The 18,042-nt window shown below is 34.7% G+C and overlaps 1 protein-coding gene across 1 annotated transcript; it reads right to left on the bottom strand.

The window, feature by feature from the left end:
• Positions 1-16,281: 16,281 nt before the first annotated feature.
• LOC134840263 (putative ammonium transporter 1) lies at positions 16,282-17,806 on the bottom strand. The gene has a single exon (XM_063856010.1). The coding sequence runs from the start codon at positions 17,727-17,729 to the stop codon at positions 16,353-16,355; it is 1,377 nt and encodes a 458-aa protein (XP_063712080.1). The 5' UTR covers positions 17,730-17,806; the 3' UTR covers positions 16,282-16,352.
• Positions 17,807-18,042: the final 236 nt, after the last annotated feature.

Below are 18,042 nucleotides of genomic sequence, written 5' to 3'. Positions count from 1 at the left end.
AAGATATTTCACCTGTGATCATTTTTCGTAAAGTTATGGGGCTTTAAAGATTGCCATTTTGGCCAATTTGTGACAATTAACGCGCGATATATTTCGCGCTATTAACGCGTAAGCGGAGAGTTAATCCGTCTTAGAAATCGTTCCAAATTGGTTTAACGAGGCTTATTTGCCATGATTGATTTGTTACAAGTAGCGAAATCTATCCTTTTGTACTTTATATGGCGTGTGGGGGGATGATTTTCATAAAAAAATTTAAAATTTTTGAAAAAAAAAATTCATTTTGTTTTATTACTTTTAACTTTTTAATGATATTACTGCTCCATAAACCTTAATGCCCAGTCGGAACATTCAGGGCTTCGCCCTGATACGAGCAGTCTTGTTTATCTTTGGTGGCAGTTTCGCCGGATAGACTTGTGTTTTCCATTAGTCAAGCGTCTGTTGCTTAATGGAAAGGAAAGGACACGAAATTCTTATGCTACATGTTGAAGTTCAAAGCCGCACTTAGCACTAGTTGTTCCGACTTTCGATACAAAAGTAACGGAATATTTGTGCTCGGGGTGGGTTTTTTTTTCTTCAGACTTTTTAACTAGCCATTTTTGACGGAATTATTTTATATCATTCAAAAGGTATTGTTGTCCTGAGCTCAAATTTGAAAAAATATTTCACCTGTGATCATTTTTCGTAAAGTTATGAGGGTTTAAAGATTGCCATTTCGGCCATTTTGACCAATTTGGGATAATTAACGCGCGATATAATTCGCGCTATTAACGCGTAAGCGGAGGTTTAATCCGTCTTATAAATCGTTCCAAATTGGTTGAACGAAGCTTATTTGCCATAATTTATTTGTTACAAGGAACGAAATCTCTCTTTTTGTACTTTATATGGCGTGTGGGGGGATGATTTTCATAAAAAATTTCAAATTAAAAAAAATTTTCATTTTATTTTATTTCATTTAATTTTTTTATGTTATTACTGCTGCTCCACAAAACTTAAAAGGCAGTCGGAACATTCAGGGCTTCGCCCTGATACGAGCAGTCTTGTTTTATTTATATTTGGTTGCATTTTTGCCGTATAGCATTGGCAATTTATTAACATCTATAACTGCATCATTGTAGCTAGTGTTGCGATATTTTCCATAACATGTGGTGCAAATGCTAGAACGTGATACTCCAAAGTCGCAGGTTCGAATCCGTCACATAGCAAAAGTTTTACAAATTTGAGGCTTCTTTCTTTTTTTTTATTTAATCTTTAGCCGCTTTTTTGTTTTTTCACTTGTGTTTGCGGAGCGCATATTTGCCTCTGTATTGAAATTAGAGTAATGTGTTGATGTAGTTAAATTGTTGCAACGATATCCTATAATTGATTATTTATTTTTAGGTCGTTTTGAGTTGCTATGGGCTCAATTTAACAATTATAAATTACTCTCAGCTGGACTATAAGAATGTTCTGCTTCTAGACTATTCCTCGTGTTTTTTTTTTTACAAAATCAGCACTCTAGGCAAGTTCAAATTGAATCAACTTCAAGGCTAGACAGTAACCGCCAAATTTTTGTCTGAACTTGAGTTTTTACGTTTCTAAAACGAGCAAATTAAATACACCAAACCTCTCTTTTGTCATGAAATAGCAATAATTCAGCTTCAAACTTTTGCAGTTTTTTCTAGCTGCTCGACTGGAATATGGAAATAGAGTTTGAATTTGAGCTTGATTGCTCGACTAGTTTCAGCTTTTCCGAACCGATTCTCGCCGTGAAACATCACTGAATTTTTTCAAAGTTTTATCACCTTGAGGATGAGCCGATTAAGCTTGCTTGAGAACCTTAAATTTTTGAGAATCAATTCAAGTTATGAAAACAACTTGAATTTTTTCAAAGTTATATCACTCAATGAGCTTGCGATATATCACTTCAGGAGTTCTAATTTGAATCAATTGACGCCTGTTCCAATTATTTACAGATCTGACTCATTCATGAGGCAATAAAAGTGTGAGACTTTAGAACGTACAATGCAACCCCCCTCCGCTTTTTTTTTCCTTTCTATTGTGCTCCATTAACTTTCTGAATTCAAACTATTTAAATCATCACTTTCGGAAAATCAGGATTTAAAAGGTCAGCGATCGTCGATTTGTTTTCAAGCTTTTTCAGATATGTTTTTAGTTCTAAGTCGCGACACCGTAGCGACCCTATATTCAATTTAAGTACCAATAATGTTGAATTAGTTTTCATTGAAAACATAAGAAACCTCGTGTAATAAGTATAGAATTCTGATTTTCTTGTTGTTTTTGTATCTCTTTTTTGTCTTTCTTTTAGTTTTTTAGAAAATTTTGTGGAAACTAAGATCTCTCTATAGGTATTCCACGAACCCTTCAAACAGTTTTTTTCATATCCTCTTGCGATATCTGCACACTGGGGCAACAATTGAACGGTCAAAATTTTTCTACAGAATTGATTCACCTGATTATTTTGAGTTGTTGTTATGAATACTTTGCCTGTTTTAATGAGCCAGCTTTGTTTCTTTTTAGAAGTCTTTTACTTATGTACAAGTTTTTTTTTGAACGCTTGGATTGATTTTGATATTTTGACAGGCAAGGAGCAACGCTAGTAAATATTGTTATCGTTGTTATAAATATGTTTTACAATAGCTGTCGGAGGACATTGAATTACCTTTGTTAATCGCCTCGAAGGCACTGATGTCGCTCGAGATCACTTGATCTTTGATCGTTCTTTTAAAAAAGTCCCATATAGTTGATCACAGTTAGCTCAAAACTAATAGCTCACTTTCAATAGTCAGACAGTTTTTTTAGGCTGTACCGTTCCTGTTCACTTATTTACACGTTCCTGTTCAGTTATACTACAAGGCCATGTTTTTTTCCAATCCTAGTCGACAAAATTGGTTATCAAAAATTACTCTGCCAATCCTGACATTAAGACAATCAAAAGAACATGATGAGGGGATCTCCCCTGCATAAGCTGCTACGCTTTTATTTTTGTAGAAAACGATTTCTAGCCTTAGGCACACGTCTCTCATCACGATAGTCATGCGTTTGAATCCCACTTCGGTCACGGTTGGAGGGTCCCAGAGTCATCCGCCTCCTCCCACACGGTGGGTCCTGCACTGAGCTGGACCGGGGGTTAACAAAAAGCCTTAGATGATGCCCAACGTTTGAAATTTTTATCGTTTCTTGGAAACTTCCTTTTTCATCGAAAACTACTTTGCCAAAAATCTGAGATCAAGTGTTCAATCGCACTAACTGGTGTTCTAAATTCTCCCTGCATGAACGGATACACCCTGTTTTTTTTTAGTAGAAAAAGTTATAGCCATAAACTTAGTTCATTTTTTCATTTTTAAGGTTTGGCGATTCAAACGATTTTGTCATTTTTAAGTTTTGGCGATTGGAAACTTACGCTTTTCTTTAAAATACCCCAGACCTCAAAAATGGCTCTAAAACACTCGAAATATTCCAATTTTTGAACTGAAATTTGACCGTTTTTTTTTCTAATTTTTCAAAGTTTTTTTTAAAAATATATATCCCTTCGAATTTTAGGTAACGGTTTCAATCGAAAAATTATGCTCTAGGATGTTTACCTGCATAGCGGCTAAGCTCTAATTTTTTGTAGAAAAGCTATGTTGGGCTCAGCAAATGTCCTTTTTTAAACTTCTCAAAAACGACCCTGTCAAATCTCATGTTAGTGTCCTAGTTGAAAAGTAAAGGAAATTGAAATTTTTCTGCAAAAGTAGCGACGCCCTAAGTTTTTGAAGGGCCTTAGTTTTGGACCTACAAAGTCTTTTTTTAATTTTGACCTTTGGTGGCTTTTATCGAAAACTACTCTACTAAATCTGAAAGAAAAGGTTCAATTTAAAAAACAGGTGCCGGGAACTATCTAAGCATGACAACTAATCCCTGATTATTGTATAAAAAAACAATCTTGAATCTGGAAATGTTCATGTTTTGAAATATTGACAGATTTTTGGAAACTTTTTCAATTATCTCAAAAACTACACCGCCAAATCTAAGATTAAGTTTAATTAAAAACTATAGGCTGGGAACTTTTTCTCAATATCTGTTGCGCTCCAAATGACGTATAAAAGATGAAAGCAATGTTAAACTTATTAGACTTAGCAAAAGTCCTTTTTTCTCGTTTTTGGAATTTTCTCTGATTTTTTTGGAAACTACGGTACCAAATCTGAAATAAGTTTCAATCGAAAGAACAAAGTATCCCCTATATTAGCAATTTCTCCATTTTTTGTACCAAATCTGCTATGGAATCCGCCATAACAAATAGAATCATTTGATATATTGACCCATTTTTGGACCTCGTGCAATTTCCCATACACGACTGTTTTTTTTTAATTTGACTTTTGGAGGCGTTTGTCGAAAACTACCCAACCAAATCTGAAATAAAAGGTTCAATTTTAAATGCAGGTACTGAGAATTTTCTTCGCATGACAACTCAGCCGTGATTATTTTTTATATATAAAAAAATAATATTGAATGTAGAAAGAGTTCATGTTTTGAAATATTGACCGTTTTTTTTTGAAAATTTTTTCAATTATGTCAAAAACTACACTGACATATCTTAGATTAAGTTAAATTAATTGACCTTTTTTGGATTTCGTTCAATTTTCCAAGGGCGACTGTGCGTTTTCTGAAACTAGGAAATCAATCAAATGGAGATGTTGTAATAATCTTTCCTGAGTAAAAGTTTTCTCCATAATTAATCCGAATATTGAAAATAGCGATGAAGTTTATATTCGGGTGTGTTTCAGTGTTTTTTCTTTTTTGTTGCCACGCTAAATCAGGTACCGCAAATAATCATTGGAATGGAACGAGTTAAAGCTTTTTCAGTCGTGATTTGAGCAATATTAAGAAATTTTAAAAAACTTGTCTCACTGTCGAGAAAATATGGTTGAATGGTTTTGACTTATTGTCAAATTTCCAGCGAGTAAAGCGATCGAATAAATTTCCTTCTATATGATAGGTAGTAACTTAGGCTAAAATTGATTTTACTAAAAATAGAGCTCTAGTTTTGGAAGCTTCAATTTGAACTTTTAAGTGCAAAAAATGAAGAAAAAAAATCTTTTTTTTTGTTTATTCATTTTGTGAACAATTGTAGTCGTTTATGCCTAAATTAACTAATTTTTTACGCGTTCTTGTAGTTCTATCATCACACGGCGTACAATTCTGAGAATGTGGTCGGAACATTTTGTGCTGCTTGCGCAGCAAACCGGCTATCCTTGTTTTGATGGAATCAGCTATGGACTTGGCAAGTGTCCAAAAGTTCCCATTTTTTTAGTTACGCATTATCTTCGACTTATCTTACGCATTATCTCACGCATAGTTCCAAAAGTTACGCGTTATCTTCGACTCTGAACATGTTCTTAAAAATTTTCAAAGACAAGACCAAAATCACGCTGGACTTCTAGTAATTTTTCAGTCGACTGTGGTGCAGATGCGATGACGTGAGACTCCTAATGTACAGGTTCAATCCCGTTACATTCAATTACTTGTGCTCAGAAGAGAATTAGCAAGTTATTAGCAATTGTAGCTGCTTCATCAATAAATAGTGTTGGTAAGTTTCCAAACGGCTGTGGCGCACATACCAGAACTTCTAATCTGCAGGTCATAGGTTCGATACTGGCTCTTAGCAAATGTTTTTCAAAGATTTTTCTCTATTTTACTTTGTTTTTGGCTTTTAGAGCTAATATATCCCGTTTTCTTGCTTGAGATTGCGAAGTGCAGGTTGCAATCTATGAATCGATTATCTCTTTTTTCAATGCACAAGTCTTTTTCTCCATTTTCTATATATGTAATATTAGTCTGATTTTCTGCTTTTTTTTTCCGCAAGAAATTTGAGTAGACTTTTTATGCCTTCACTTACAAGGTAACTACTTTTCCCAAGAAATTGGTTCGTCAGACCAGTATCTATCTCTGCCATATGTGTTAAATCAAGTTGAAACTTACTAAAACTCATAGTTATCAACATTTTCAACCCCATCACCCTACCCCCTGAATCTGTTTCTTTACTGAATCATAATAAATTTAATGTAAAACCGGGCAGATTTACAGTTGAGAGGGCCCTTTCTTCAGGGTTTGGCTACTTTGTCCACTAAAAAGATCCCTCCTCTGATAAAATCCAATTTAATGCCTTTGACGCCAACATATACTAATTCAAGGAAGAGTATCCGCCAAAAAACTAATGGTTTTGTCCAAACCTTTAGCAAACGGCCCAAAAATTTTGTGTTTGGCCAGTTGCTTTCACAAAAAAGAAGTTAAAACTTGGACAGTTTTTGTTGATTTAGTAGTAAAAATACAAAACTGAAGAAATTTTGTTCTAAGATGGAGCCGACAAACTTATCATTTCAGTGTTTTGAGGTAAACCTAGTAACTCTTCTATGTGATATAAAAAAATTAAGGTCAAAACAGTTAGAAATCGAAAAGAATCACTAAAAGTACACTGAGCTGAAATTTTCTGTCACTGTTTTTGTAAGTCGGAAACATAACTAACAGATATTTGGAAAAGTAAACTATTTTAACGAATGCAACGCAAAAAAAGTTTCACAGAAAAACTTTTAGCCGGAATGTCAGTCAAATTATAGACTCTTTCATGACAGCTCTTTTTCATCGAAATCACTTAGTTTGAGAAATTTGATCAATACGTATTTTTTAGTTCCTCTGTGAAATTTTAAGAACTGAAGTTTTAAAATCTCCGTTTTTGAAGAAAAATAATGTAAAATTTAAAATCTCTTTTTTGGAACTACCAGAAAAGCAGATTTTTTTGGGTCATTTGCAACTTTATTTTACGAACAGCGTAATTTTTCCGACTTTCAAAGAAAAGAATTATTTATGCTTGGGGTAGTTTTTTTTTATTCAGTCAATTTTTGGCGATCGAAATAATAGTTTCAACAAAAAATGTTGAGACCCCATTGAAGATATCTACTACCTGAAATCCAATTTCAAAAGATGTTTTACCGACAGTCATTTTCATCAAAGTTTTTGGAGTTTGAAAGAGCCAATTTGGTCATGCTCTGAACTAGTTTATGCGCGCTTTGAAGAATTTATCCATAACTCAGAAAGCCTAACGCGTACTATTTATGCGGACAAATTATTTTGGACAATTAAATCGTTTAAAATAGATTGAGGCTAGCTAATCTTTCGTAATACTTTGTACTTGTACACTTGATCTTTCATACTGTCCAAAATTTATAATTTTTTGCAATTTTTTTCCCCAAAAACTGTTCGATATAGATTGAGGGACAGTCGTAACATTCAGGGCTTTGCCCTGATATACGAGCAATCTTCTTTTCTTTTCGTTTTGTAAACGTGTAACGAGTATTTTAAAAATAAAAGCAAATCCGCGAAGAAATAGATTCAGCACGAACAACTACGACGTTTCTTGGAATAAAACCACGCGATTAAAATACGTATCATCATATTATTCAAGAGCACGTTGCCTGAAACAAAATTCAAGAGCACGTTGCCATGTTTTTTTTCCAATCCTAGTCGACAAAATTGGTTATCAAAAATTACTCTGCCAATCCTGACATTAAGACAATCAAAAGAACATGATGAGGGGATCTCCCCTGCATAAGCTGCTACGCTTTTATTTTTGTAGAAAACGATTTCTAGCCTTAGGCACACGTCTCTCATCACGATAGTCATGCGTTTGAATCCCACTTCGGTCACGGTTGGAGGGTCCCAGAGTCATCCGCCTCCTCCCACACGGTGGGTCCTGCACTGAGCTGGACCGGGGGTTAACAAAAAGCCTTAGATGATGCCCAACGCTTGAAAGTTTTATCGTTTCTTGGAAACTTCCTTTTTCATCGAAAACTACTTTGCCAAAAATCTGAGATCAAGTGTTCAATCGCACTAACTGGTGTTCTAAATTCTCCCTGCATGAACGGATACACCCTGTTTTTTTTTAGTAGAAAAAGTTATAGCCATAAACTTAGTTCATTTTTTCATTTTTAAGGTTTGGCGATTCAAACGATTTTGTCATTTTTTACGTTTGGGCGATTGGAAACTTACGCTTTTCTTTAAAATACCCCAGACCTCAAAAATGGCTCTAAAACACTCGAAAAATTCCAATTTTTGAACTGAAATTTGACCGTTTTTTTTTCTAATTTTTCAAAGTTTTCTAAAAAAAATATCCCTTCGAATTTTAGGTAACGGTTTCAATCGAAAAATTATGCTCTAGGATGTTTACCTGCATAGCGGCTAAGCTCTAATTTTTGTAGAAAAGCTATGTTGGGCTCAGCAAATGTCCTTTTTTAAATTTTTCAAAAACGACCCTGTCAAATCTCGTGTTAGTGTCCTAGTTGAAAAGAAAAGGAAATTGAAATTGTTCTGCAAAAGTAGCGACGCTCTAAGTTTTTGAAGGACCTTAGTTTTGGACCTACAAAGTCTTTTTTTAATTTTGACCTTTGGTGGCTTTTGTCGAAAACTACTCTACTAAATCTGAAAGAAAAGGTTCAATTTAAAAAACAGGTGCCGGGAACTATCTAAGCATGACAACTAATCCCTGATTATTGTATAAAAAAACAATCTTGAATCTGGAAATGTTCATGTTTTGAAATATTGACAGATTTTTGGAAAATTTTTCAATTATCTCAAAAACTACACCGCCAAATCTAAGATTAAGTTTAATTAAAAACTATAGGCTGGGAACTTTTTCTCAATATCTGTTGCGCTCCAAATGACGTATAAAAGATGAAAGCAATGTTAAACTTATTAGACTTAGCAAAAGTCCTTTTTTCTCGTTTTTGGAATTTTCTCTGATTTTTTTGGAAACTACGGTACCAAATCTGAAATAAGTTTCAATCGAAAGAACAAAGTTTCCCCTATATTAGCAATTTCTCCATTTTTTGTACCAAATCTGCCATGGAATCCGCCAAAACAAATAGAATCATTTGATATATTGACCCATTTTTGGACCTCGTGCAATTTCCCATACACGACTGTTTTTTTTTTATTTGACTTTTGGAGGCGTTTGTCGAAAACTACCCAACCAAATCTGAAATAAAAGGTTCAATTTTAAATGCAGGTACTGAGAATTTTCTTCGCATGACAACTCAGCCGTGATTATTTTTTTATATATAAAAAAATAATATTGAATGTAGAAAGAGTTCATGTTTTGAAATATTGACCGTTTTTTTTGGAAAATTTTTCAATTATGTCGAAAACTACACTGACATATCTTAGATTAAGTTAAATTAATTGACCTTTTTTGGATTTCGTTCAATTTTCCAAGGGCGACTGTGCGTTTTCTGAAACTAGGAAATCAATCAAATGGAGATGTTGTAATAATCTTTCCTGAGTAAAAGTTTTCTCCATAATTAATCCGAATTTTGAAAATAGCGATGAAGTTTATATTCGGGTGTGTTTCAGTGTTTTTTCTTTTTTGTTGCCACGCTAAATCACGTACCGCAAATAATCATCGGAATGGATCGAGTTAAAGCTTTTTCAGTCGTGATTTGAGCAATATTAAGAAATTTTAAAAAACTTGTCTCACTGTCGAGAAAATATGGTTGAATGGTTTTGAGTTATTGTCAAATTTCCAGCGAGTAAAGCGATCGAATAAATTTCCTTCTATATGAAAAGTAGTAACTTAGGCTAAAATTGATTTTACTAAAAATAGAGCTCTAGTTTTGGAAGCTTCAATTTGAACTTTTAAGTGCAAAAAATGAAGAAAAAAAATCTTTTTTTGTTTATTTTTTTTGTGAACAATTGTAGTCGTTTATGCCTAAATTAACTAAATTTTTACGCGTTCTTGTAGTTCTATCATCACACGGCGTACAATTCTGAGAATGTGGTCGGAACATTTTGTGCTGCTTGCGCAGCAAACCGGCTATCCTTGTTTTGATGGAATCAGCTATGGACTTGGCAAGTGTCCAAAAGTTCCCATTTTTTTAGTTACGCATTATCTTACGCATAGTTCCAAAAGTTACGCGTTATCTTCGACTCTGAACATGTTCTTAAAAATTTTCAAAGACAAGACCAAAATCACGCTGGACTTCTAGTAATTTTTCAGTCGACTGTGGTGCAGATGCGATGACGTGAGACTCCTAATGTACAGGTTCAATCCCGGTACATTCAATTACTTGTGCTCAGAAGAGAATTAGCAAGTTATTAGCAATTGTAGCTGCTTCATCAATAAATAGTGTTGGTAAGTTTCCAAACGGCTGTGGCGCACATACCAGAACTTCTAATCTGCAGGTCATAGGTTCGATACTGGCTCTTAGCAAATGTTTTTCAAAGATTTTTCTCTATTTTACTTTGTTTTTGGCTTTTAGAGCTAATATATCCCGTTTTCTTGCTTGAGATTGCGAAGTGCAGGTTGCAATCTATGAATCGATTATCTCTTTTTTCAATGCACAAGTCTTTTTCTCCATTTTCTATATATGTAATATTAGTCTGATTTTCTGCTTTTTTTTCCGCAAGAAATTTGAGTAGACTTTTTATGCCTTCACTTACAAGGTAACTACTTTTCCCAAGAAATTGGTTCGTCAGACCAGTATCTATCTCTGCCATATGTGTTAAATCAAGTTGAAACTTACTAAAACTCATAGTTATCAACATTTTCAACCCCATCACCCTACCCCCTGAATCTGTTTCTTTACTGAATCATAATAAATTTAATGTAAAACCGGGCAGATTTACAGTTGAGAGGGCCCTTTCTTCAGGGTTTGGCTACTTTGTCCACTAAAAAGATCCCTCCTCTGATAAAATCCAATTTAATGCCTTTGACGCCAACATATACTAATTCAAGGAAGAGTATCCGCCAAAAAACTAATGGTTTTGTCCAAACCTTTAGCAAACGGCCCAAAAATTTTGTGTTTGGCCAGTTGCTTTCACAAAAAAGAAGTTAAAACTTGGACAGTTTTTGTTGATTTAGTAGTAAAAATACAAAACTGAAGAAATTTTGTTTTAAGATGGAGCCGACAAACTTATCATTTCAGTGTTTTGAGGTAAACCTAGTAACTCTTCTATGTGATATAAAAAAATTAAGGTCAAAACAGTTAGAAATCGAAAAGAATCACTAAAAGTACACTGAGCTGAAATTTTCTGTCACTGTTTTTGTAAGTCGGAAACATAACTAACAGATATTTGGAAAAGTAAACTATTTTAACGAATGCAACGCAAAAAAAGTTTCACAGAAAAACTTTTAGCCGGAATGTCAGTCAAATTATAGACTCTTTCATGACAGCTCTTTTTCATCGAAATCACTTAGTTTGAGAAATTTGATCAATACGTATTTTTTAGTTCCTCTGTGAAATTTTAAGAACTGAAGTTTTAAAATCTCCGTTTTTGAAGAAAAATAATGTAAAATTTAAAATCCCTTTTTTGGAACTACCAGAAAAGCAGATTTTTTTGGGTCATTTGCAACTTTATTTTACGAACAGCGTAATTTTTCCGACTTTCAAAGAAAAGAATTATTTATGCTTGGGGTAGTTTTTTTTTATTCAGTCAATTTTTGGCGATCGAAATAATAGTTTCAACAAAAAATGTTGAGACCCCATTGAAGATATCTACTACCTGAAATCCAATTTCAAAAGATGTTTTACCGACAGTCATTTTCATCAAAGTTTTTGGAGTTTGAAAGAGCCAATTTGGTCATGCTCTGAACTAGTTTATGCGCGCTTTGAAGAATTTATCCATAACTCAGAAAGCCTAACGCGTACTATTTATGCGGACAAATTATTTTGGACAATTAAATCGTTTAAAATAGATTGAGGCTAGCTAATCTTTCGTAATACTTTGTACTTGTACACTTGATCTTTCATATTGTCCAAAATTTATAATTTTTTGCAATTTTTTTCCCCAAAAACTGTTCGATATAGATTGAGGGACAGTCGTAACATTCAGGGCTTTGCCCTGATATACGAGCAATCTTCTTTTCTTTTCGTTTTGTAAACGTGTAACGAGTATTTTAAAAATAAAAGCAAATCCGCGAAGAAATAGATTCAGCACGAACAACTACGACGTTTCTTGGAATAAAACCACGCGATTAAAATACGTATCATCATATTATTCAAGAGCACGTTGCCTGAAACAAAATTCAAGAGCACGTTGCCATGTTTTTTTTCCAATCCTAGTCGACAAAATTGGTTATCAAAAATTACTCTGCCAATCCTGACATTAAGACAATCAAAAGAACATGATGAGGGGATCTCCCCTGCATAAGCTGCTACGCTTTTATTTTTGTAGAAAACGATTTCTAGCCTTAGGCACACGTCTCTCATCACGATAGTCATGCGTTTGAATCCCACTTCGGTCACGGTTGGAGGGTCCCAGAGTCATCCGCCTCCTCCCACACGGTGGGTCCTGCACTGAGCTGGACCGGGGGTTAACAAAAAGCCTTAGATGATGCCCAACGCTTGAAAGTTTTATCGTTTCTTGGAAACTTCCTTTTTCATCGAAAACTACTTTGCCAAAAATCTGAGATCAAGTGTTCAATCGCACTAACTGGTGTTCTAAATTCTCCCTGCATGAACGGATACACCCTGTTTTTTTTTAGTAGAAAAAGTTATAGCCATAAACTTAGTTCATTTTTTCATTTTTAAGGTTTGGCGATTCAAACGATTTTGTCATTTTTAAGTTTTGGCGATTGGAAACTTACGTTTTTCTTTAAAATACCCCAGACCTCAAAAATGGCTCTAAAACACTCGAAATATTCCAATTTTTGAACTGAAATTTGACCGTTTTTTTTTTCTAATTTTTCAAAGTTTTTTAAAAATATATATCCCTTCGAATTTTAGGTAACGGTTTCAATCGAAAAATTATGCTCTAGGATGTTTACCTGCATAGCGGCTAAGCTCTAATTTTTTGTAGAAAAGTTTTGTCTTTAGTGTGGCTTTTTTTCCAGACAAATTTCATCTTTAGTGCTGGCCATTTTGACAGTTTTTTTAATATCTGATAAGTTTTGACGTTTTGATGTCAAATTTGAAAAGGAAGTTCAGCTGCCATTTTTTTCTAACAGAAAGTTTAAAAAAATTTAAAAACTGCGCTTTTGGGATAATTATTGCGCTATATATCCGTCCAAATGACGCGTACGCGGCAAATTAACGAAAAAATTGTTCCAACTTGCTTTGAGATAAGCTATTTTGATTTATTACACCTTTTTAAGGACCATTGAACAATCGGTAAATTGAAAAGAATTTTAGGTAATTTCTATTGAAAGAACATTTTTTTTCGTAAGTTCTAAAGATTAGAAAAATGATAGAGTGCTCACAAGTGACTTCAATTGAAAACATGTTTTTTCAAATGATAAGGACAGAATATAATATACAGAACCAACGGTTTTTATGCAACATTAATTGTTCATTCATCTATTTCATTCCTGGCCAAACAATCCGGGATATATGTCATCGTATGGTTGTACCAACCAACACATTTCTGTGTGGTAATATCACAACTTGTTCGTTCCACAATAAATTTGACGTGATATGTTCCCAAACAGTCGGCCAAAGCTATGTAATCTTCTCCACGCGAATCCGATTCGATTAAACGTCGTTTGTCCATACATGAAATTTTTTTATACTTGCCAATTTTGAATGTGAATCAATTGGAATTTCACAATTTCAAAAGAACTTATGAACACACATTTGAGCATGCATTATTTCTTGACTTTCAATTGAAAACACGGTTTGTTCAAAAGATGTCACCAACATTTCAAAAGGCTTTGAAATGGTGTAATACTTTGCTAGACGCTAATTTTAGTTATTGCCAATTTATTGGCAATATCTTTTCGGTCAGCGAAATTAAACGAAGTTAATTAACCTACAATTGCGCTTTTTGACGTCAATTTTCTGTTTTTCACTAACTTCCACACGCAAAAACTATTACCAAAAAATACTAATTAAACTAACATGCAAGTTTTTGACCGGTTAAATTGCTCACCGATATTGCCAACAATTAGCATTAAAAATACATTACTTAGTACTTCACATACAGGTGGGAGAGTTTGTATCTTTTTTTGTTTCAGTCTTTATATATCAGTTTCTTGACACTTTATTGAGTTTTGCACTTCCTTGTTTGTATCAATTTTCAGAGTATCATCTTTCAGGGAAATCATTTTTATCATTTTTCGGGGAAGTCAGTGTTAGTATCTTTTTTTTCGAAACTTCATCGAATTCTAAACTTCTTCTGAGATGACTTGTTCCTTGAATATGAAGCACTCGGAAAATTTTTTGCTTTGTTTTGATACGAGCAGTTTGATTGTTCCAACTTTCGAAGAAAGTAAAGAATATATACGCTTGGGGTGGTTTTCTTATTCAGACCATTTATAAAAAAACTTTTCGCGGGGAGCGAACCATGGATCTTCGTAGTATCAGAAGTGTTGTGCGCACCACTAGATTATCTTGACGAAAAATTTGTTGTGAACCACTCAGTAACAGACTGACATGACAAAAGCTCTGTGATACTTTGATGCTGGAAGTTTAACGCGCATTATTTAAGCGTGGCAAATTATCCCGCACCCACCACAAAATCTTTCCGAACTCAATTGAGGCATTATTATTTCAACACAAGATTCTTAATATTCAGTTTAAAATTCTTAGTTTGTCAATATTTCATTGACCGGAAACTATTCGAGACCATTTTATGGACAGTTGGAACGTTCAGGGCGCAGCCCTGATACGAGCACTCGTGTTTATACTTAACATCGTGTCAGGCAATAAAATGAAAGAAAAAAACCTGTTTGTTGTATGTTTTATCAGTTTTTTTTATTGATTTTTTTATCGGGACATTAAAAAGCAGTCGAAACAACTAAGGTTTTTCCATGATATGAGCAGGTTTGTCGTTGAGTTGAGTGTGAGATTTGAATCATTGTTTAAGACGATATTAGTTCCATTATCAAAATTGAATTGGAGCAAAGTTTTTCGTTTAATTTCCTCTGAACAAGAAGCGTTTCAACGGCTCAATTAGTCCATTGAAATACAAAAAAGACAGCCGGTTGCTGTGATTCCAGAACGATACGATCGCAAAAAAATTGTTCATTTAGGCATGAGCGACAACATTTGTCTTCAAAAATTGAAGAAAAAAAACTTAAAACTTTTTTTTCTAATTTTTTTGCGCAATTTTTTAAAATTCTTTAGTGCAAAATGAAACATCCAAAACTAAATTTTGCTTTTGTAAGGTAAAATTTTTATCCTAAAAACCTGAAAAACAGTTAAATTCTTTATTACGGGCCTCACTAGATTGCGTTACGCGCTCGAAATTGAAATAAATCTCAAAACTTTCACAAAAGGATTTATTATGATATATCACCCGATCCATTCCAATGATTAATTCTGAAACTCGACTTTGCGTGGAAACAGAAACGAAAAAGAAAGAAAAAACTTAAACACTCCTGAATACAAACTTCCTTCCCATTCTCGGTATTCGGATTATTTATGGAGAAAATTTTATTCAGGAGAGATTAATAAATTATCTCCATTTGATTGATTTCCAAGTTTCAGAAATGGCACAGTCGTTTTTGGGAAATTAAACGAGGTCTAAAAATGGGTCTATATGTCAAATATTTCTATTTATCATAGCGCATTCCATAGCGGATTCGGTACAAAAATGTGAGAGTTCGCTAATGTAAGGGATACTTTGTTCTTTCGATTAAAACTTATATCAGATTTGGTACCATAGTTACCAAAAAAATCAGAGAAACTTTAAAAACAAAAAAAAAGACTTTCTCTAAGTCTAATAAATTTAACATTGCTTTCATACGTCAATTGGGGCGCAACCTATGTTGAGAGAAAGTCACCATCCTATAGTTTATAATTTAACTTAATCTTAGATTTGGTGGTGTAAATTTTGAGATCATTGAAAAAGTTTCCAAAACATCAGTCAATAGTACTAATTTTCATGTAGAACGATCTTTACTAGATGGATTTACTCGCTCGAAATTTAACAAAAATCAAAAATATTAAACCATTTCTTGCTCGACACTGGGGCAAAATCTTGAAATTTATTTAATATCGCTCAAGTCACGACTGAAAAGGCTTTAATATGATCTATGACTCGACCCATTCCGATGATTATTTGTGGTACCTGAATATGCCTGGAAAACAAATTAAAAAAAGAAGTTAAAACTAAAACACACCCGAATACAAAGTTCCTCCCCATTTTTAATAGTCGGAACAAAAAGCGGATACACTACTCATTGTAATGATTTTATGAAAACCTTTATAAAATTAAAAATCTACAAAGTTTATATTTTATAAGATAACAGCAATAGCGGAGGGAAGTGGAATTAAGCAGTTCGAAAAAAAATACAAAAACTGTTTTAAGATAATTCTTTTTCTTTATTCGTCCAAATTGTTGGTTGTTTCGCAGGTTTTGACACCGCTGCACTAATTTTCGTCAGTCTAGAGTTCTTCGGCTTTGAAGTTCTTGTTCGCCTGCCCCAGTTCTTCTTTAGAAGAATATTTTGGTCGTGATTGTTTTTCGTTCATTTCTTGAAGAACGCCTATTAGATCAGGTTCATAAGCTTTCTCACCGTGTTCTACTTCGTCCAAACCCATCGTTTCGGTTTCTCGACTCACTCTCAAAACTTTAGCGAATCTCATAATCCAAAATATGACTCCTGTGAGGACCGAAGCCCATGCACAGATCACCAGAGCTCCAATTATATTCCAGAGCAGAAACTGAAATGCCCTGGCATCCCAATTATAGAAAACCCCTAGTCTCGTGGCGAAAAGAGGCGCGGCTATTATTCCCCACAAACCCCCGCCGAGGTGCACCGCGACCGCGTCTAAAGGGTCGTCAACGCCAGCGTAGAAAATTCCTTCGCTCCAGGCTACAAATGTCATCCCGGCTACTGTTCCTGTAACCAGAGCACCCCAGGGTTCCACGACATTGCATCCGGCACAAATTGCAACCATTCCAGTTAGAGTTCCGTTGATACACTGGGGCAAACTGAATTTATTAGTTCTGATTTTGGACACCAAAATAGCCACTATTCCTCCTCCATATCCCGAAAGAATAGTGTTCAAAATTGCCTTTGAAACCACTTCGCCATCACCTTCGTTTGATATTGCGAGCTGCGATCCTCCGTTGAAGGCAAAAAATCCGAAGAAGAGTATGATTCCTCCGAGGCACATCAAGGGAATCGTATGTCCTCGGATCCTGGAACGTACTTTCGTCTCGGCGTCAAACTGTCCGATACGAGGACCCAAAGCGATTGCTCCCATCAAGCCTGCAATGCCTCCGACGGCATGAACAACTGTGCTTCCTGCGAAGTCCATATAGAATACACCATCCCATGGGGCCTCTGCAGCCAGCCAACCTCTGGGATCCCAAACCCAATGAGCCACGACCGGGTAAACAAATCCGGTGATACATATACTGTAAACGAAGTAGGCGTAAATGTTAGTTCGTTCAGCCATCGCTCCCGATACTATTGTAGCAGCTGTTGCAGCAAACACGAACTGGAAAAAGTAAAAGGCCACTTGGTTCGTAGGAAAATGCGCCAAGAAAAAGTAAGAATATCCTATAAAAGTGTTGGACTCTTTTCCGAAGGCCAAGGCATAGCCAATCGCCCAGTAAACAATAGCAGCTATAGCACAATCCATCATGTTTTTCATGAGAATGTTAGTCGTGTTTTTTATTCGCACTGCGCCCGCTTCTAAGAAAGCGAAACCACACTGCATAAAGAAGACTATCATTCCGATTATGATCAGGAACAGTTGGTCCATGTTTGAGTTCAGTTTCAAAAGAGCTTCATTGACTTCGTCCGCGTCCATTCTCGGTGCACTTTTAAAAATGAAATAAAAATTTTTTAAAACCAAGCTTCAGAAACTAGGTTGCTCAGTTTTGCTAAAAATTTATAGTTTCTAACAAATGTATAATTAGTAGCAAAAAGTTCGGACAGACAGAATTAATTAAAATGAGCAATCAGTGCTTTTCGACGCTTTTTTGCATGCAAAATCTGAAGCCGGACAACCTTGAACTTTTTGTCAGACCAAATTCGAAAAGCAAGATCATCGATTATCCGATGATTATGCTAGCCTAATTTTTAAATACTGCGATCAACATCTAGATTTACTATAAAATATA

The sequence above is a fragment of the Symsagittifera roscoffensis genome, chromosome 2 (assembly GCF_963678635.1).
Source record: "Symsagittifera roscoffensis chromosome 2, txSymRosc1.1, whole genome shotgun sequence".
NCBI classification, from domain to species: Eukaryota; Metazoa; Xenacoelomorpha; order Acoela; family Convolutidae; genus Symsagittifera; species Symsagittifera roscoffensis.
Note: the sequence above shows the minus strand (reverse complement) of the source record. Positions and strands in the feature narration are given on the sequence as shown.